At 41.5% G+C, this 21,416-nt stretch overlaps 1 protein-coding gene across 3 annotated transcripts in view; it reads right to left on the bottom strand.

Annotated features, from left to right (window-relative positions):
• Window positions 1–17,249, bottom strand: part of ndst3 (N-deacetylase/N-sulfotransferase (heparan glucosaminyl) 3) — a 37,256-nt gene extending 20,007 nt beyond the window's left edge. For 2 of the 3 annotated variants that reach the window (XM_067497536.1, XM_067497538.1), the window contains exons 1-5: window positions 16,859–17,249; window positions 13,489–14,776; window positions 4,812–4,899; window positions 3,606–3,760; window positions 2,324–2,509 (exon numbers count right to left, since the gene is read on the bottom strand). In XM_067497536.1, coding sequence (XP_067353637.1) covers window positions 2,324–2,509; window positions 3,606–3,760; window positions 4,812–4,899; window positions 13,489–14,487 — 1,428 coding nt within the window. In that variant the 5' untranslated portion in view covers window positions 14,488–14,776; window positions 16,859–17,249. The other variant, XM_067497537.1, reaches the window with a different exon arrangement.
• Between the last annotated feature and the right edge of the window lie 4,167 nt (window positions 17,250–21,416).

The following is a 21,416-nucleotide window of genomic DNA, read 5'->3' on the forward strand; positions in this document are numbered from 1 at the left end:
TTCTGTAAATGAAATTTGACTGAATTCAGCAGATATATAATCTTACCTGAAAGCCATTTAATATGTTTAATGGAAATGTACTTGATCACATCACATAATCTCTAACTTCTCATGATGAAGATATTTTAAGCAAAAAAAAAAAAAAAAAGGTTACTTATTGTTTTTTACAAATCCATGACAACTGAGCATGAAGCTACAAGTGGTAGATCACTCTAATTCCTCCACCCATGATTCATACAAAGCTCTCAGATGTAATTTCATCTCAACATTTGCCTCAGATTATTAATTAACTGTTGATGGGGTTACACGAGTTCGCTTTAGTAGGTCGCTGAGCTAACAAGCTGGCACCAGCCCGAGACGGCCTCACTGGACAGTTTCTGCCCAGGAGCTGTAGGTTTGGGCATGTCCACAGTGACCCACCCTTCTTGTGATCTGCAGCGAGCAACACGATCAACAAGTCATTGCATGTCCCTCCATTTCCTTACAAACACGAGAGAAAGCTCAGCTCATGAAAGCTCAAGCAACGTGATCATCAGCTTTCAATAGCTAATCTCTTGCATGTGTCCTTACCCCACCCTCCTACCATGGTACATGAGCAAAATCTCCAAGTGGAAAAACAGAGAAGGAGTTTTATTAGAGCCAATGAAACTATATATATAGTCTGGAGTTTTATTTGAAAGACAATTTACAACAAAAACAGCAAAGGTGCTCTGAGAACAGCTACATCCATCACTGCGGTTGATGGTCAGCTTGAGAGTTACTTGTTGGGCGTTTAATGTCATTTTATTCTTCACTTCCTCTTTAAAAATTTGGTATTGAACCGTTTTTTTCTACCACTTTTTCTTTGTTCTTTCATTCTGTTTTTCTTCCTTTTATTTGCCATGTACTGCATGATGTGAAATACCGAATATATTATTTTCAGTGATGAATAACTTATGATTGTTATTTAATTCAGTGATTCTTAGTATTGGTAATGTATAATAACACATTATAAGCTGTCAAACTGTCAGCTTGGCATTGTATTGATAAGAAGTTGGACTAATTGTCTTTTATGATGCTGTGACAAGACATCAAGAAATAAAAGCAGACTTCTAGCACTGATTAAGGAAAACTGACACAGCTGTCTATTCAGATTGTTTGCTCAAGACCCAAATATGGAAGAACAACATTGGCTGGTAATTTTGATGTCAGATGTGATTGGTTCTTTTGTCGATAAGGGAACAGTTGTACATGCTGACAAAGAGCTTGAAAGACAAGTGAATGGAGAGGAGGAGGTGAGACATTGGGATGAAGACAACTTGCTTAGTTGAAATGGGTAACAAGAGTTTTGTTCTTTTGCTGGCTCAAACAGTCACTGATGAATCATTTATTGAAGCATCAAAGTGTAAAATTACTCTCATTACAAGACCCTTATTCTGTGATGCACATCCTGCGCATATACAAATACACAAATGCACACACACGGATACACAAAGGAGAGCTCACCCCTTCAGCCGCATTGGGAAGCGATTAAACACTGAATCAATGTGGACCTGAGTGTGCTGTGGTGAGATGAGGTCAAAGAATTCATACAGCACCACGCACACACATACGCACGTAGACACAAAGAGGTTACACAACACGCACAGCATCATCGATTTTCTGTTTAAGAGCAGCAAAAACAATCAGCACACAATTTACTATTCAGCAAACACATATTTGAACAAAGAGACGGCAGATAAAAAAGTTTTTTAGTGTAAGATGAAATAACCGAGCAGCAGAGCAACGTATCCAGACAGACTTCTTGTGACTAAATGATTCTGAAGTTAATCTTTGATTTTCTCCTTCTAATGATTTATTATTTATTGTTTTAATTTTAGTCAGATGAATTAAGCAAATCCCTTTTCCTCCTGACATTCAAGGACACTGCATAACGTGGATTGAAGGCTTGATTCATGATCAGCGTGATCAGTGCTGTTATGTTAAGTGACACACACAACATCATATGGGAATTCTTCACTTCGGTATGATATCTGTGCCAAATATAGTTTACAAAATGTGTCTACACACAGCACTAATTTTAACTCGGATCTAGAAACAGGAAAAAGAATGAAAAGTAGAAATAATATTAAATAATCAATAAATAATCAAATGTGTTCCTGCAAAGCATGTGTTGAAAATTGTTATTAATATCCAGTAGATAGTCAGTTATCATGTGTGTGCAGAATCATGTCAACTCATGCAGTGCACAGTGCATGTAGATGAGCACATTTGCATGTATTCCTGCTTGCGGTACCACCTGAGATTTTTCAAAGGTGTGTAAAAAACAATGTTATCTCCTCACCATGATGTTGTTGTGAATGAAGCCCTTGCGGTACCGGGCGGGCTTGAGATGGGGATACTCTTCAGTGCTGGTGACTCGAATGTTCCACACACGTCTCCAAGCCTCGTACAGCTGTAGATGCACTGGGTAGACACCTGAGTGGTGAGGAGCCACAGCGTAACCCATGTCCACTGGGATGTTGTGCTCCTGGAAGGGGGACACGACTGTGAGGGTTGTATACATAAACACATTCACAACTCTGACAAAGAATATACAACATAAAGACAGAGCCCAACAAAATGACCTTGTAATACTTGTAATAAAAGCACGTGGTTTGCGATGTGTTTGGGAAGATGCTGGCCTTCAGGTTGGAAATTAAAAAATATATAGTTTGTGCAAGTGTGTGTGTGTGTGTGTGTGTGTGTGTGTGTGTGTGTGTGTGTGTTTGTGTGTGTGTGAGTCTGGTTAGTTGCTGGATGCATCTCACAGACTGATGGTGTTGTCCTTCGTTCTGACACACACCTACACACGCTGTCAAAGCTAAGCATCACTGGTCAGGGGATGAGGGAGGTTAGAATGAATGTGCGTTCAACAGAGGTTAGGGATCACACTTTACGATCCTGTTCACCTTCAAAAACGAGAACAAGCCCCCTCTGCAGTATTGTGTATGTGATGTGACACTTCAATACAGTCATACAAATCATTTCACCTCACTAAACCACACAAGTACCAGCCATCCACAGCAAACTCAAGCTGGGCAGACTCAACCTCGTGCATAGATTGGGGTGTTCATCAAACTCATTTCTATGTGGAATTCTTTCTTTGTTTTAGTAAATGAGCACATATTGTTAACTTTTGTAAAAACATTGTTATTATTTTTTCTGACAGAAGGTGCCTAAGTATGCACAGCCCACATGAGACACCACATTCATTATATTATAAATTACATTTCAAGATTTTATTTTTATTTTTTTTCAATTAACACAATATACATGTGTTTATCTGCATGGAAAAAAAACTTGGACAACATGCCAAATGGCTGTGACACCCCAGTCTGTGGTCTGTGTTCTATTACATAGTGTAACACCTGAAAAAAATAAAAAGTCCGACACTGAACAAACTCAGAACAATTGCAGTGCTTTGAACTACCAACCTTGTGTCCGTAATCTGAATGACTAACCACAACAGACGCCCTTGAAAAACTTTACAATTACTGGAAGAGAGCATGATTAAAAAGGCGCAGCAGAACAGACCGCTGTAAGAAATGTGCGTGCTTGCTTTTGTGTGTGCACATCCATCTCACCAGAGCGAACTCCTTGTTGAGTACCATCTGCTCCAGCAGCGAGGACTCGTTGTGGAAGAGGTGAGGCTGCATGTGGCTCCACATGTGGGGGAACCACCAGAACTCATCCACATACTTCAACAGTAAGTCGTCTCCTTCATCCTCCTCCACTGTGCCTGCAGACACAAACCCCCCCGAGGAGAATGGGATGAAGATAGACACATAAATGCTTCACGTAAATGCAGATTAAAAGTGGTTGTTAAGGTATAGAAATAACCAACACCATGGTAAATTATTTTATTCTGTATCAGATTCTATTCTGTATGTTGTTATTAACAGTGTAACTTTAGTTCCTTTGCTGCACATTTAGACAATTTAACTAAAATAAATTAAAACTTGATTAACCACAAAACACTTATATAATATAATATTATCACAAATATTTGTTGTGGAACTATTACCCAGAAATTTAACATATTAAAATAGCGTGAGATTAATTTAATGCAATGCATTTATCTAGATTACAACATTTTACAAAAATCATTTTAACAGAACGGTAATTAAACCTGTTTTTATGTTGCTGTTATTACAGTATGTCTGAGTCAAAGTACATTTTTGACTAGTCAGTGTAGGATTGGATGAACAAAATTATTACATTTACCTACAGTATGATGTACTGCAAAAACAGAAGGCATTGAAATTCTATAACCACCAATTTATCTAATAATAATTTATTCTTTCTAGTTCAGATTAACAAAAAGTGCCATATAAACAATACAGATTATTTTATATCATGTTAATTGATCCAAAAATGTAAATGTGAAAATCTTCATTTAGAAAAATCTATACCATCCCTACATTTCAATATAAAAGCAAAATGAGTGGGAGATTCATCATGTTGACTATTGGTGAAAAAAGTGTTAAAGCTAAAAGTAGAGGTAAAAAGTAAAACAGCTTGTTATACAGAACTGTAGCTTGAAACATGTGGGTGGTTATTATTTACAATAATCATGGAAAACATTTCTCTCCAAAGACCTACACTTCTGTCATTTTGCTATTTTTAAAATCAATACAAAATAAATAGAAATAAATACATTCCTGACTAAAAGATTAAAAAAAATCCTTTTTAGAGTTTTATGTTTTACTCTTCATATCTACATTCGTTATATTTAACAATGTAGGTCTGGCTCTGGTGTGTCAGAATGAGAAGCATAAACATAAACACACCTGTGTGGTAGAACTTCCCAGAGAAGCCCAGATTGAAGGTAAAGTTGGAGATCTGAGAGCGTAGCTGTTTCTGCGTATCAAGGAGAGCCTGCAGAGAGATAGATAGATAGATGAGCAGTAGTCACCAACATGATGTGATTACATTGTACAGAGCTCCAGTACATGTTCCTGTCTCAAACATTACCTCAGCCTCTGGTTTCAATACTTGAATCAGGATTTTCTCTCCTTATTTAATGACTTCATTAGTTTACTGGCCTTTAAACAAAGACTCTGTAATGAGTGTTAACTGAAGAGAGTTGCACAGGCACACACACAGTCACACACACCGACAGTAATGCGAGTTAATGAAGGTCAGTGCATTAGTAGCCTCTGGAGGGTGGACTAATAACCCCCCCCCACACACACACACTCCTCCCTTCTCATTATTCTCTCTATCCATCCCTAACACTGCCAAGTGCAACCCTGTCACCCCACCACCACCACACTATTGCTTCCTCCTCTCTTTCTGATTCTCCCTCTATTCTTCCATCTTCCCGCTTCCGAAAACCTGCAGTCGCCTCTCTGCCCCCCTTCCCCATTTGTCTTCCACCCCCTCCCCACCCTTCTCTGAACCTCCATCTTTGCCTCGCTTGCTCCGTGAAAATGTCACATTCTCAGGAGACGGGGCTGTTCTAATTTGAAAGGAAGGCTGAAGCAGCATGGAGGAAAGATCACTCTCTCTTTCTCTCTCTCTCTCTTTCTTTCGATAACTTTCTCCCCTTGCTCTTTCCTTTCCATTCTCCCACCACATTTTCTTCATATAGTTCTCACCATTTGCTCTCACACAAATATGTTATTTATTTATGAAATTATTACATTCTCTGTATATTTAAGTCTCCAGGGTCTTTCTGTTGAGCTATGTGCCACATCTCTATTACCAATCTTTGTCATGCTGCTTTTAATCGATCCTCAGGAACCTTCCCTGATTTACGAGACCTGAGCAGCTGATGTCAGAGCAAGGAATCGGTTCCAGGCAGCCCTTCTCTCTCTCTCTCTTTCTCGCTCTCTTTTTTTCTTCAACCCTCTCTCCCCCCCATATCTGTATGTGTGCGTGATGAATTTGTGTGTGTGTGTGTGTGCGCGTGATATATGTGTATGGATGTGTGTCTCCCAAAGTAACAAATATACAGACACAGGCATGGAGTGTCTTCATTAGCTCTAATCTAATGGTGCTGAAGATGGCTGCATGCTGACAGATGTGCACAGTTCCCTAATCTGATGCCCTGTCTCTTCAGTTATGACATCCTCTACATCTTACTTACACACACACACACATGCACATGTTTGCCTATCTACACACAACCTAACTTGTAGATACAAAGACTTAAGAATTAAATTAAGTTTGTAGCCAAGTGCTTTGCATTGTAACTCAATATGTAGTCCCTGATGCACTTGGTCAAAATGTATTATTAACGTGTGTGTTGGTATCTGTAAGAGTCCGTGTAGGCGTGTGTCCAAGTGTGCAGTATATTAGTTTAAATGCCTCATTTATATTCTGCTACCTAACGATTACAGCAGAAAAATAGTAGAGTCATGCAGGATTTATTTGTCAGTCAGTGAGGCTCAGAGCAACAAAATGACCATGCAGCAGCTTTAGCATGTTTGGACCATTAACTACCAGCACCACCAACATTCAACATTTTACATTGTGTCAACACTTTTTTCAGACTTTGCCATTATGAACAATTTCTAAAACATGTCGCTGCATTTACAGATGCTGTTTCAATCAAGGACTCCTGAAAAGAAAGCCCAAAAAGACGGCGAGTTTTAAAATGTGGCCCTACAAAAGCAAAAAAATTAGATGTTGAAAGGGACAGAGCCATTTCATGCATCAAAGAAGTTGTTCAGTAGCTAACTCATACACATCAGATAACAAACCAGGCAGGAGAGTTTTCAAAAACATCCCACATGTGCAACCACAGCAATGATTATGAAACTTTCACAGGCATCAAAGTGCTCACTGTGATGGACCAGCTTTCTTGAGCAGGTTTCAGTTCTCTGCAAAGTGGTTTTCAAACCATTCAAAAGATGTAACAGATAACCTTAAAAGTTTATTGGTTCCATTTCTGTTTTAGGAACAAGTATAAGCTGGTCGAAAGCCTAAACAGGAAACCTCAGACAAGCAGCCTGTTGTAAAAGGATGACAATCTATATAATACATTTCTCTAGAGATTAAGTTATAAATAGTGATTTTATTTTGATTTCATTCAAACTTTATATATCACCCTGCTTTGTGTTATTTCTGATATGGTATCTTTACTGAGAAAAATTTATTTTTGTTTTGTATTGCCTCAACCCTACCGTACCACTGTGAGTCACTCTATGCACTGTACGACATTTTGTCCACTTTGGAAAAGCAAAATGTTTATACTTGTTCCAATGGCCACACTCAGAGCTGAAAGAGGAGCTGGCTATCACACAGTTTTCAACTTAATAAGTGACAGAAATATATGTGTAAAAAACAAAACAAAAAGAGAGGTCAAGACCTGCTTCACTTTCTGTACTTCGCCCTAACTGTCTTCTTATTCTCATGAACTCATAACATAACACAAACATGCCAGGATCCCACAACCACAGCAACGGTAACAGGATGTTTTGTTAACACCTGACTGAACCCAAGACCAAACAGTTTGTGGGTCACAATGGGGCCATTTTCTGCCCTAAAACTAGAAGCCTGAGCTCAAGAGGAGTATTGTAGATCATAAAGTGGAGACAGACTATTCCCAGTAATAAAAAGGAGTACACTTCTATGACAGGAACATGCACACTGAGTATATGATAAAACCCTAACTCTGGCTCTGAGGGACAATGAAGTCCCTCCTGCTGTTTGTCTGAGTGTTACTGTAGCAGAATGGGGGGCTTTAAGCAATAAGGAGCCAATCTGTCCACTGGATACTGAGCCCAAGCTGAGGGTGGTTTTAAACTGGGCCATAAGGGATACTTTATAAGAAAGAATGGGGGTTTTGGATTAGCAGGGGTGGGACTATGTAGCATGTGAGAGATCTTGACAATCCTAGTGATGAAGGTAAACACACACGCTGGGATTATCTGTTAGCGATAGCCTTCATTTCTGTGGCCAATCCCACAGCTGCCTTTCACCGCTAGTGTTAGAAGCAATGCCAGTTTGTTTCTGTGCATGTAAAAAAACAATAGTATGTGTGTGCTTGTGTGCACGTGCATGTGTGGTAAGTACTGGAAGAGGTGCCAGCTAGATGTTGGGGTTCAAACAGATGGAAGACAGACATCTGGACAGCTGGCATTCACTGCCTTTCACAAACCCTTTACACCAAACGCCTCTACTCCATATCCCCATTCTGTCATTCTTGCCTTTGCACTGTTTCTTTTCTTTTCAAATCCTTAAGCTCAGCTCTAAGATCTAAAAAAGAAATTATAAAAGAACTTATTTGTGAATAGGATTTTATGTGCAAACAGATCTAAAAGTGTGTTGGCAGGAACAAGATAATTAGACACATTTTAATGGCCTTTAAACCTAAAAAAAGGTCAAAGTTCTTGATTCGTCTACACGAGTACGTGTGTGTGTGTGTGTGTGTGTGTGTGTGTTTCTGTGCATGTAATGTGAACACCAGACTAGCAAATTTAACTGGGTCAGGCATCTCTATTTGATGAGCAGGAGAGCACTTTACCAGTTAATGCCAGTCTTCCTTTTGCTTACTCTTCCTTTCTCTGTCTCACTTCCAGTCTCGCTTGTCAGATTGAAGTCAGTGAAGCTTTTTATGCTTGGGCATTTTACAAAATCATCTATTCACTTGCATTATGGTTCCAAGGTACTTGTGATTGCTTTGGCATCGCTATACTTACACTAAATTCTACTTGGCAGCACCTCAAGGATTTTGAGTTTCAGTGATTGCTGTGACCGCAAAACCTGCCTCATTTTGTGAAAGAAAATGTATGGCACCAAGCCACTTTCTCAGAGTTAATTTGGAACACAAAACAAGAGCACTGACAAAAATGGTTAATTAAACAAAAAAAGGTAGATAATATTGTTGTTGACAGATGCTTTCTTTAGAGCAATCATTACAAGGGCACAGCAACGTCTCTTTTGTGGAGAATTTTGAGAAAAACTTAAATATAACAACTAAGTAATAGTGCATTTCTTTTCTTTCTAATAGAATGGCTGTATAGCATCCCTTTAGCACAGACTCTGATAACTTCACTTGTCCAAATCAGGGGGGTGAAGGACAGCAGATGTCAGGAAGCATCATGCTGGAAGCAATATCCTGTTCTCCACTGCCACCCTATATGTCATGTCTTTTTCTCTTTTACCACCTGCAACTTTGTCATTTGAAAACCACTCAGATCTAACACCTAAGAGTACCTATTAAAGGTGTCAGCCTTTGCCATGTATGTAAAAAAAAATCTCATGCCCCTTGTAAGAGAAGACAAAAAGCAGCCCTGCTTCTGTCCCACTTCCTTTTCTTCCTCCACTGGTTTTCAAATCATTCTCCACTGTTTATGCCTTTTCTTCATTACTTATGTAATAGCATTTGGCAAAGTAATAAAAGGATATAGAATGAGCTCAGTTCCATTGACTTAAGTGGCAAATATGCATCATACTTAATTAGGTCTAAAGATTAACTGTAAGTAGGACTGCACAATAAATTACAGACTGCAAAGCCAAAAACCTTCATTGAAATCTTGCCCACTTTGTGGAACCCCCCCATCATTTTTTAATTGTGTATTCTGTTTAATTTTCAATTTGAGGTCACTGGCAGACCAAAGTTATAATGAGGACAGACAAAAACACTTTAGCCTAGACACCTGCGCTTTTCATTTCAAATGTCACTACTCTGTTATCTGTTCTCATCAGTCATACACTGGTGGTAACATGTTTCCTAATCAGTTCTTAAGGCAAAATAGCACATTGTGGCTGATTACTAATGAAAGTGGTAATTATCTGAAGTGCCAAATTAAACAAATTAAGAACGCAACAACCTGCCCACTTTGTTTTTGGAAACTTATGTTTTAATCTTATTTAGCCAATTCTTCCATTTCAGGGAGAGCAAGGTATAGAGCATCGCTGCATAAAAAAGTCTAAATGCACGTCATTTCCTCGGCTGTGATGACTGTTCACCATTAAGAGCTCATATGAGGTAACGGTTCTTTTCATTGAGCCACTACCAACCATCTGATACATGCAGTACAAATACTACATATCAACATTAAAGTGAATGTGATTTTGCCTGGCTGCTATGTCCACATGGAGCGTGTGTGTACACAAGCCTGTGTTTCCTCTTAAGAGATGTAGATGACACCGTTTCAAAAAGCACCTCAGGGAGGAAAGAGTGAGAACGAGTGGAGAGAGATTTACAGAGGAATACAAATAAGCTGGAGATAGTGATCAATGACTTGGGCAAGGAGGGGGTGAAGAGGAAAGAGAGTGAAGGAGGAGGAAGGAAAGAAAGTGATGAAGAGGAATCTGAAGATGACAATCGGACACCTCCCTAATGACCACTCCGAGGCAGAGGAGAGCAGAAGACCTAAAAACACAAGCACCGGCACGCTCGCATCATTGATGGGAGTTTTTGACTGGCATCATCCCTCTTTTTGAGAAATGTCATCCGTATGGTGCCTCCCTGTGAATCATTTTAATAGAGGAAATACAGCTGTGTGTGTGTGAGTGTGTGCGTGGACAGGAGGGGGTGTAGGTATTGTTTGTCACCAGATGAACTCGTGGGGTGAGACTAATGAAGAGTGCAGAGAGAAGGAGGGTGGCATTTTAATTGGCCTCTCTCTCTCTCTATCTCACTCCTCTCACTTGTTCTCTCGGGGAGAACAGGAGATTGAATGTTGGCTTTACAGAGGTAAGAAGGGATTTCTAACACTGGCACTGCAAAGGCCTTGTCCTACTAATTGGTCAATAACTCATCCTGTTACATACATTGATGCAGCATTACACATAAGCTGCTTTTGAAACACTAGGGATGGGAGAGGACTAAATCTTTCCACAGTTTTCACATCATTCATAATTATTCGCTGCAATATGTTTGTGCTGTAGTGTCATGTAAAAGATATTCACTTATAAGAAAATAATTTTGCAGTGAATATTTAGTATAAAATACTCAGTAATGTTTCATAAGATCCACCTACTCAGCAAACTCAGGTGTTATTTTTTAGAATAAACCTGGTCAGTAAGATCCCCATCTGTTAGTCTGTTCTGACCCAAATTGAACCTAAAACAGTTCACTTGTTTTATTCCATAAAGCTATCATTATACCCAGATGGACAATTTTAAACAACCTCAGCTTTTCTTTGTGCAAACATCTCGCTGTAATGATTAAATAATTCCTTGAATTCCCCAAGCATTCATCTTTTAAATAAAATGAAGCAACAGCTTTTCAGCTATCACCTTCACCTGAAGCTAGGTGTATATTTGACACATAGCCAGCTAACATGAGTCATCTTTTCAGCAGCTTCAAAGACATTTCAGTAGAAAGAAAAGACATCTATTTATGAAATCTGAAAATTAATCATCAGGATTTACTAATCATACAATCTCTGGGTTACAACAAAGACATAACGCATTAGGAAAAGGTGACAGTGTAATAAATTGGTTGGTTCACATGATTATGAGTTTACATGGTGTAAACCAGCATGCACACTTGTCACTTCGAGCCTCATTCAGACTGTAATCTGACAGCTGTACCTGAGGCTTTCCATCGCTAAGAGTACGGCTTCTACAAATCATAATATTCCTGCTCCTGCACTCGCCTACCCCCCCTCTACTTCCCCATTTTCCTTTAGCATTCTGATTGTCAGAAATTTAATACATGAGCAAGGACCACACCCTCAGAGGGATGAGACTGGGACTCATATATAAAGTGAATAAGTGGAGATTGATAACTGGTGGGTGAGATAGTGACTGTGGTATGAGAAAGGTGCTCCCAGTCTTGGCAGAACCACCTGTAGGAGAAATGGAGGGAGGTGGAGGGCTGAGAAGGGAGAAGGGAGAGCAGGGTATAAAAAAATGAGAGTGGACAGGTGAGTAAGGTGTGGAGGTAAACACAGACTAATGACAGCTTTTGAAACTCTTTCCTCTCCTTTCTTCCCCTTCTCTTCCTCTCTGTTGTTGCCAACTATCCTGAAGGTTATAGAAGAGTAGAAATGTGGAAGGAAGGAATGTGAGTGTTTTGATATGACGTCTCTTTTTCTGCCCAACTCACTCGATTGCTCTCTCCACCTCCATCCTTCCTCCATCCCCATCTCTCTGTCCTTCTGTTATGGCACTGGTTCATCCTCATGTATATTTATACGACTAAGCTGAAGAGTCAGGCAGACTTAAAAATGAAAACTCCAACTCGAGAGCACTTGTGCTAATTTTGTGAATGTGTATGTGTGCGGATGTGTGGCACTGCGTGTGTGAATATTCACTCTTTTATCCTTTTTGGTTACAAGCATCTTTTTTATATTCAAGGGTGGAATTCCTCTGCACTTCACCGCCTACTGCACTCCTGTTTTCTCACCCTCCAGATTCCTATCATGTCTCCCTCAAGTTCCGGCCACAGGAAGGAGGCTTTTTTTTTTTCTTTAAGCCTATAACAGGACAGGTGTCATCCATTGACGGAAAGTGACATTGTAATCTAAAGTAGTGATTCAGAAAACACCCATACACACAAACATGCATGCACACACTCACACATTTATGTATAAACACACTTGCACTTTCCTACATGCTGTGAGGCTGCAGTGTAGCTGGGCAGACGCCTCTAGCCTAAGCTCATGTGCACCACTGCAGAAAATCTCACCTGTCCCCCACACACACTCACACCCACACACACTCACACCCACACAGAAAAACCCACCAAACACAATTATTTTGCCTTTAACAACCCTAAGTGAGGAAGCAGTGGGAGATTTTGACCACAAGTTTTAAATGAAACTCCTTGTGCTGAAACGCTTTATCCACACTCCAGCAAACCCAAGAGGTTTTTTCTCTTAAAAATCTTACATCCCGCTCCCAGAAAAGAGGCTGTGCAAATACTGTATGAATTTATGTGTGGAGGAGCATGTTCGTCTGCATGTGAGTATGTGTGTGTTTGCTCACGCAAGCGTGTGTTTTGAAACAATAGCTGTCTTAAGAGGCGGGCTGCATGGCTGACTCTCCTTTAGTTTCCCTAAGAGGAGGAATGTGGGAAAAGAGGAATAAGTGCCATTCATCTTTTCACTGGCTCATTCACTGCCTTGCTTTCTCTCTCTCACCCCTCCTCTTTCTCTCTTTCACTTCATGTCTTTGTTCCCTTAAATGGCCTCTTTACTTCAGGCTAAACCTCCATTTGAGATAAATACCCTCTTGCTGTACCCCAACACATATGCACTTTGTGCAAAACACATACACATGAATGAGCTTCCTCAACCACCCTCTCAGTGGAATCGTAGCTAAGCTAAAAATCCTCTGAAATACACTCCCGGTGAGATTTCTTGCTGAGGTATCTGCAAACTTACAGCGCAATAAGTAAACATTCCTTATCGTTACCAATGTGCTGCCATCAATTACTGTGTTAATCAGTTGATAGCAGAATGAAAAATCTAATCCAACACATCTGACCTGACATGAATTTATCTGCTCTGTCCCGCTATCTCTCTCTAATGCACATTAGCACACACCCATCACCCCCAATACCTTCACATCCTTGGCATTCATGCGTGTCCCCTCCTTTCCAACGAAAATGTCGTCTATATCCACAAGTATGTGCCGGTCCAGGCCCAAAGTAAGTTTCCTGTCTGTGAGGTAGGAAATGGCATCCACCAGGATAAGTCTGTGGAGCCAGTAGCCTAGTCCCTGGCCAAACAGCACCCTCCTCACCCCATCATAAAGTCCCATGTCCTGTACCACAGTGGCTTGGTGACCTAAACTGAAGCCAGATCCTGGATTATCGCCACTACCTGCCCCTGCTCCCTCCTTTGCCCGTGCATGCAGCACAGCCTGGTATGTGGAGTGATTAGAGGAGAAGGTCGTCCATTCCTCCCCAGGTAAGGCCCCTCGATCTGTCCCGGGTTTGGTCAGATGCAGGAGAGGTGAGCTAGAAACCACACAGCAGTCCCAAAGTGCCTGATTGGTCCTAAGCATCAACGGGAGGCCCCGCAGTTTCAGAAGTTGAGGGGAGTTCTCTGTGGAGCGGTAGAAACCTATGATACCCACTCTGTACTCAGTACAGTATTGATGTAACAGCTGTCTGTTCCATGTGTCTGCGTGTGCATACTTCAACAGATTCTCGTAAATGATTAGCGAATAGAGTCCACGGCCTTTATCTGTCAGTGGTGGAAGGTCGCCCTTTCCTGAGGCTATCTCCATGTGAAACTGAAAGTGGGCAGACTCCAGTATAGCCACAATGTCCTGACCCAGCTGAGAATACTGAGACTCCACCAGCACCAGCACTACCGGGTCAGTGTGGACATACGTGTGAGGGGGATTAGGAGGATATGGGTACGGGAGCTGACGGTATGTGGACATGGAAAGTGGCTGGGAGCAGGCAGGTTCAGGAGATTGTCCGAGCTGCATGGAAGGGGAAGAGTTTGTAAAAAGAAAGTAGGCGGACAGAAGGAGGGAGAGGAGACAGCAGGAGGCCAGCAGGAGCAAGAGCCTACGTAAGTGGCGACGGAATCGCACGGCCAACGTCATCGCAAGCTGGGAAGGTGCTGTGAGAAGGAAGAAGAGACGTCTTTTTTACTTTCCTGGATAGTGTCTGCACAAGTTTGTTGGCGTGGAAGAGCCCAATGGATTGTCAATGTATGTGAGGAAGGAGCGAAGCCACTCAGGGCTGCGTCATGTCACCATGGCAGGTGTAGAAAGAAGTCGTGCCGAATGTCGCGGAACAAAGGTCTTTAGTGAGGAAACGCAGTCGAGGTACTCTCCTTCCAGTCCTCACGGAGGAATCACATGCAGAAACGGCGCAAGTAATGATTAATTTCTGCAGAGAAAGGGGGACAAGGAGAAAAGAAGAAAGGAGTGAATTCTCTGGGCAAGGTTGAATAGCATGCATTACAGCTCTCCTTGCTGTGTGCTCACGGGTATGTGTGTGTCTGCATAGGTTGTGCCACCCTGGGGAATGTGAGGGCACAGCTGGTAACTACAGAGCTGATTGAAAACAACTTGCATCCTTAGGGCTTATCCAACCTCTGGCACACACACACATACAAAGTGACATCACAGCTAAAAGCACAAACACAACACAAAAGTCAATCCTGACAAATAAACAACAGCTGGTTGTGTGTTAATATGGCAGTGCGGGGAGGTGGATGGGAGCTCAACTAATCAGTCCCATAAAGCTCTACTGAGAATTCCTCTAATTGCACCAAACTCTGTGCACTTCTGTCCTATTTCTGAACCTAATCATCTGAAATACCACAAAATTAGAGTTGGAATCCTTTTGCCAGGAGCACTAATCTGGGGGAGCCCATGACAGCACAGAGGAAATGGAGAGCAAGAGAAAAGTGCCAGAATAAGAGAGAGCGTAAGAGAAAGAGCAGAGAGAGGAACAAAATGCAATGAATTATAGAAAGAGACAAAAAAGACCAGGATTAGCATCTTAATGTATGTGCCGGGAGCGAGGGAGAAGAAAAGATCTCACAGCATCTCTTTCTCTCTCTTTTCTCTTTCCGCCTCGACCCCCCCGCCCCCCACCTATCTTTCTACACCCCTTCTTTCTCTCCTTGTGTCTTTTTGAATATCAACAGTCTTTCCTCACATTCCCTCATCTTTTGCTGCTTGTTCTTTGCCTTCAGAGAACACATGCCAAGAGGTCACAGAGGAGAGACTTCACTCATATCCTTTAAATATGAAACCAGAAAATTAAAGAGTGAAAAAAATAACCTAAAGGTGACGGACTTTTGCACCTACTTCAATACAGAAAGCTGTACTGTTTGCTTTCATAAAATGCTTCTGTAAATAGTACCTGATTGAGCATAATAACTTTAAATACAATCTGTAAACATTAAAAAATGTTTGGGGACTTGTCTCTTGTAATAAAGAAAAGGCAGGTAGACCTACTCAGAGCATAGTTTATAGTTCATAGTTTAATTCAATTGATGCCTTACATTGATTTTTGCAGGTGATGTGTACCTGACTCCATTGTAGACACTGTTAAGGTCCTAAACTGCCACAGATGTGCACATTTAACTGAAATGTGAGCCACATGTGTGCAGTACCAACAGCAATGTCATTTGTGCAACAGCCAAACCTTGCAATTAGCTTTAATAATGCCCAAAAATAAAGATGAAACTTCCTAATTTCCCCATCTTTGTTTTTGCTGGACTGTGAGATGCCAGAGGTCACTGAAGATCCGGCCATTTTAGCACATGGTTCCCACTGTTCAGAAATCATTCAATGAATCAGCTCCTGGACCACAAACAGACTTGAGTCTGTTAGATTTTAGTTATATTTCATCGGTTCACACCGTCATTAACAAATCAGAAAAGAGTAAACAGATCACCTGTGAGCGTAACCTGTTAAGGTGGTTGAACCTGTTAACTGTAGGTATGCACGGGTGTCACTATTAAGAGCCACAGGAGGGCGATGTTATGGAATAACACAAGAGATGTCAAAGTTTCTCGCTCAGAGTGGTTATTATAATTCATTATATATGGAAAAAGGTAAGTATATATTGTTAATTGTGTTTCGTTTATTTGGTTACATGCTGCATGAGACAAACTTTTCACATTTTAAAAAGAATGACGTTAATCAACTTAAATCAGATTTGCACAATCAATTTATATTTGCTATGTTAAGTCTCAATTTTAACTATATGAGATGAAGTCACGGGGACAAAAACTATAAAAACGGGAGAAAACTTAGTAGCAGTAATAGGTCTACTATTCTGTTTGTTTCCTTAAGTCTCCAGTCAAAACGAAGGCAACCGCAGTCCAGACATCGCTGACTACTGGCAGTCAGAAGCATCAACTCACAATAATAGGAGACGATTCCATACAGTTTTCCATTACGCTTCCTGCCGCCGAAGTTTACCCGGAGAACGAGCACCGGCTCTCCCACTTACCTCTAGCCGAGGCTGGTTCGCTGCTGTGCGGGGAGGAGGCGTGTCTGGAGAGCCGTGAGTGTGATGCTGCTTCGGGTGGGTCCGGGGCTCCGGTCTCGTTGGCGCACCGCTCCCGTATGTTTTGGATGTTGAAGCGTTGAGCCATCTCTCATCTCTCTCTCTACCCTCCACTAGAGCAGCAGGGGCGGCCAGGCGGAATGATCCGCTCTCCTCCCCACCTTCACGATTCGTCCCTTCCCGCCTCCCGCTGGCTTCTCTTCTCTCCCGTTATGCCCACTTGTGCTTTTATCTGTGCACTTCAAGGTGGTAGTTATGCAGCGAGTGGACCGAGGAGCACCGATATCAGGATGCCCATTACCGACTGAGTGCCGTGCGTAAATGCACCGGTTTAAAAAAGCCTACAGGAGTGGATGCGAGAGAGAGAGAGAGAGAGAGAGAGAGAGAGAGAGAGAGAGAGAGAGAGAGAGAGGCGCGGGAGGGGGGGGGGGGGGGGGGTCGAAAAAGAAGGGGAGGGTGCTGGGTTTGATTGACATAATCAGCCTGTTTCTCGGGCATCAGCGATCATCGGGCCCGGTAAAAGCTCACGGCCCGTTAGTTTGGTGGTAGTCTGTTCAGGGATGTCACACGGCGCTATAGGCACCGGTGCACGTTAACAGCGCGCCTTGGTGATCCCCCCCTCGCTCCCTGCACAGGTTGTAGTTGCTTGAATATGCTTACAATAAAAAGTGGGTAGAAACTTACGCAGGATGTATGTAGCTCGTGAAAAAAAGGTGGAAGCTTTACATTTTCACATGATCAATAATTATTTCAATTAAGAGAATTAATGGCTTTGTGACTTTCTGCCCACACTATGGCACAATGGCGCTGTATGTTCACTGCGCACACACAAACCCGAGAGTCTGCGTCTGTAAACTGTCAATCAACCAGAAACACACCACGTTAATCATACAGTGTTTTCAGCTTGATGCGAAGCTCTGTCTTTCTTCGACCTAAATCTAGATTTTCCAGCGGGGATCTATCTATCTATCTATTTATCTATCAGTCAGATCATCAGTGTCTTCAGCCTACTTGCACTGGCATTCACTCACTCACTTGCATCTCAATAGAGCTTCTGAGCCCCTTACAATAGAGCTTATGTAGTGTGTGTGTGCATGTGGTGTATGTCTGAGAAAGAAAACAAGTCAGAAGTATGAAGAAAATTAAAAGACAGAGCCAGTCATGCTGTCAGCTCAGAGGTGGATGTTAGGGCTAACTGTAGGCTGTATCAAAATTGTAAGCATGTATAGGCCCCAGTTGCACACACACAATGCACCTAATGAACACAGAGAATTGAGAAATTCAAACATTCTTGGGTCATATTCTCACTGGAACTGCTCCTATTTGTGGCTCTGAGTGTAATGACTAAGTGGTGGTGCTTAGAAGCAGAGCCTGAATGAAATATAATAGCCAGAATATCATGCCCTACAGAATGAAATCCAGAGATAATGAAGGTTTGGATTGGAGTGCGATTGTGTTTGTATGTAAATTAGTGTCAGTGGGTGAAGTGTAATTAGAGAGGCTGTTCACCCATTTCCTTCACTTTACAGACTAAGAACCTTATCTGCTATGGTGCTAGTTGGAGACAATAAACCAGGAATGAAAACTAGACAGCTGCACATATGCTACAGTGTTGGCTACAATGTGCATGTCCGTGTGAGTGTTGGCCCTAATTGCAAAGATGCTCATTCCCACAAACAACAAAACAATAACTGCTGAGGAAGCTAAGAAAGGAACACCATACACACAAATGCAAGCATATGTTCACTTTAACACACACACAGACACACACACACACACTTTTACTGGCACAAAGGCCACGGTGCAAGTGCACAAAGCACAAACAGAGACACCAGCAATCAAGCGCATGCTATACAATAACCCACACAAAGATGCAGTCACTTACACACACGTGAGAGCACACACAACAAAGGACTAGAGATGTGAAAAGTGTCAAAGCTGCCATGTTCAACTAGCACTCTGACTGTTAAACACAGGAAAGCAGGAGACAAATGAGAGAGTGCAAGAGAGAGAAAGAGAGGGAGAATGCTTGTTGTCTTCATCAGAGGCCTTTTGTTAAGTGAGAGATAAGAGAGGCGGAGCGACTGATTTCTCCTCTTCTCTCTCCCTGCTGAGAGCTAAATGGTGGCTCTGTGAGTCTCTACTCCTGCACAGGGCCTGAAGTGAGCAAATGGAGCTGGAGTGTAAAAACAGGGAAAGGCATTATCATCACGATGCATCACATCATCCAGGGGTCCGGGTGGGAGGCATCTAGACAGTGCAATGTTCATGCTATACACCCCTAATTAAAAACAAAACAAAACATTGGACAGATTGTTGCGTACTCTCACTGAACACATACTACACCATCAGCCCTGGCACTAATAACAGTACTCTCCTCTCCTGGCTGTTTCCACAGAGCACAGGATCTATTGCTCAAACTAGCAGCTCTCTGAGATGTATCAGCTCTTTGCCTCCCACAGTGTAAACAACAACATGCTCAAACATTGCTAAGGTGTGTTGCCTGCTTGATGCTGTTGCTATTTTAATGATTTTTGCGCTTGCATCCATGTGTGTGTTTGTGTGTGTGATTGAACCACCTACCTGCTCCTGACCCCTCCCCATGCCTGGAAAGGTTGATAGATACTTTAGATGTTGTCTAAAGAGCTTGGAGGCTAAATGAAAGCTGCCTCTCCCCACACACTCCTCATCCCCAGGCACATTAGAGGAAATATCTTTTGGCCAATCAATACAGTGCTTACAGATTGATAAGGCAAAGATACACAGACACACACACAGAAACAAACACACAAACACTCAGAAAGACAACGACATTTTCTTCCTCTATCTTTGGGTCTGGTGTATAGAATAACCAGAATCAATCTATTACTGGAATGCTGCCAGTGGCAGGATTACCATAGCAACATAAACCAGCAAACTATACTCTGCTGTGAATATATCAAACGTTCTCTTTATTTAACAGTCCCAGATAAAATGATCACTTCCATCCATCATTTGGTAAAACACAATGTGCCAAAAGCATGGCCACAGTACACCACTTTAAAACAAAAATAAATATAGAACTGGGTGCAATTTAGATTTTCTTCGCACAATATACACAAACAATTAATAAAAGGATACAACAATGATATATAAACAATGTAACATAATTTAATATATAAAAATTGTAATTTGTTGCTTTTTGTAATTTTTATGTTTTGTTTTTCAATCAGTAAAGTTAAAATGTTTCCTACTAAAGTCTCTAAAAAAAAGTTATACATGCAGTTTACCCAAAAGGGAAATTATTTAAACAGTGTGAAAGGATTGTTCAATGAGTTAAATTAATGGGATCAAGAGTGTTTATCTCAGAGCTGCAATTGCATTGCAAAAACGTTATTGGTCAGGAAAGAAAAAAAAGTATGTCTCTACAGTTCAATCAAATATATACAAGAGTACGATCATAGTAGTGTGTTTTGTTACGTGTGTTTTTCTTTGTGACTCATTGACAGACAGGATGTGGTTTACCAATAAGAACATAGTTTTTGACATATTCAGGCACAATATTGCCTCCACACAAACAGAAACACACATAAATGTGCACACATACCCACAAGATCATGCTTAACGCCCACACATCTCTGTAAACAACCCAACACTCCCACACTTTTATAAGCCACAAACACTGGCAGGCTTGTTGTTAGAGTGACAGAGCGCACCTTCATTTCATACCATATCAACACTTCATCTCAGCACTGATTACAGTGACACTTGTGACAGGCAAAAAGGCACAGTACATGGTGAAGGCTGGATGTATGCAAGAGTGTTTAAGAAAACAAACATGAGTCTGCTTGGGTTGAGGTGTATCATCATACGGCCATGTGAGGAGTTCGAAAATAGAAAATAGGAATGAGCAGGGAGCGAAAGGACGGGGGACGATTTCAGAAAGCACAACAGTGATCAGATCGCACAACACTCAAGGGAAGGAGGGGTAAAGTGATCTATCCCTGTCTCTCGCTGACCTTGTACATACTCGCCAAAAACCTGACTTACAACCCCAAACTAAATATGATACCTTCTCTCTCCCTGTGTCCCTCTCTCTCTGGTAATAAATCGTGCTGTAATTACCAGGCAGGATCAATAACAGTCACATCACTCCTCTCCTCTGCTTGTCTTCCTCATCTGCAACCGACACTAACGTGTTCATCCCTCCCTGTGTGCCACTGCTATAGATCTGTGCGTGACAAACTGCATCCTGTTTAGACTGTTCACACACAAACGCACATGCAAAACACAGTTACACAATCACAAGCTGCACACACACACACACACACACACACACACACACACACCTTTGGCCATACATAACACACGTGGACACCACAGAACAGAGGCCATAGGTCATCATTTCTGTAAAGATGACCAATAAAGAATTACTTTTTTCTACCAGAATAGCTCACTCTGTGTCTTGTGTAATAAAATGGAGGACATGGATGGATATCACATGGCCAGTCACGCAGTGTGA

Source organism: Channa argus, chromosome 3 (genome assembly GCF_033026475.1).
Source record: "Channa argus isolate prfri chromosome 3, Channa argus male v1.0, whole genome shotgun sequence".
Taxonomy (NCBI): Eukaryota; Metazoa; Chordata; class Actinopteri; order Anabantiformes; family Channidae; genus Channa; species Channa argus.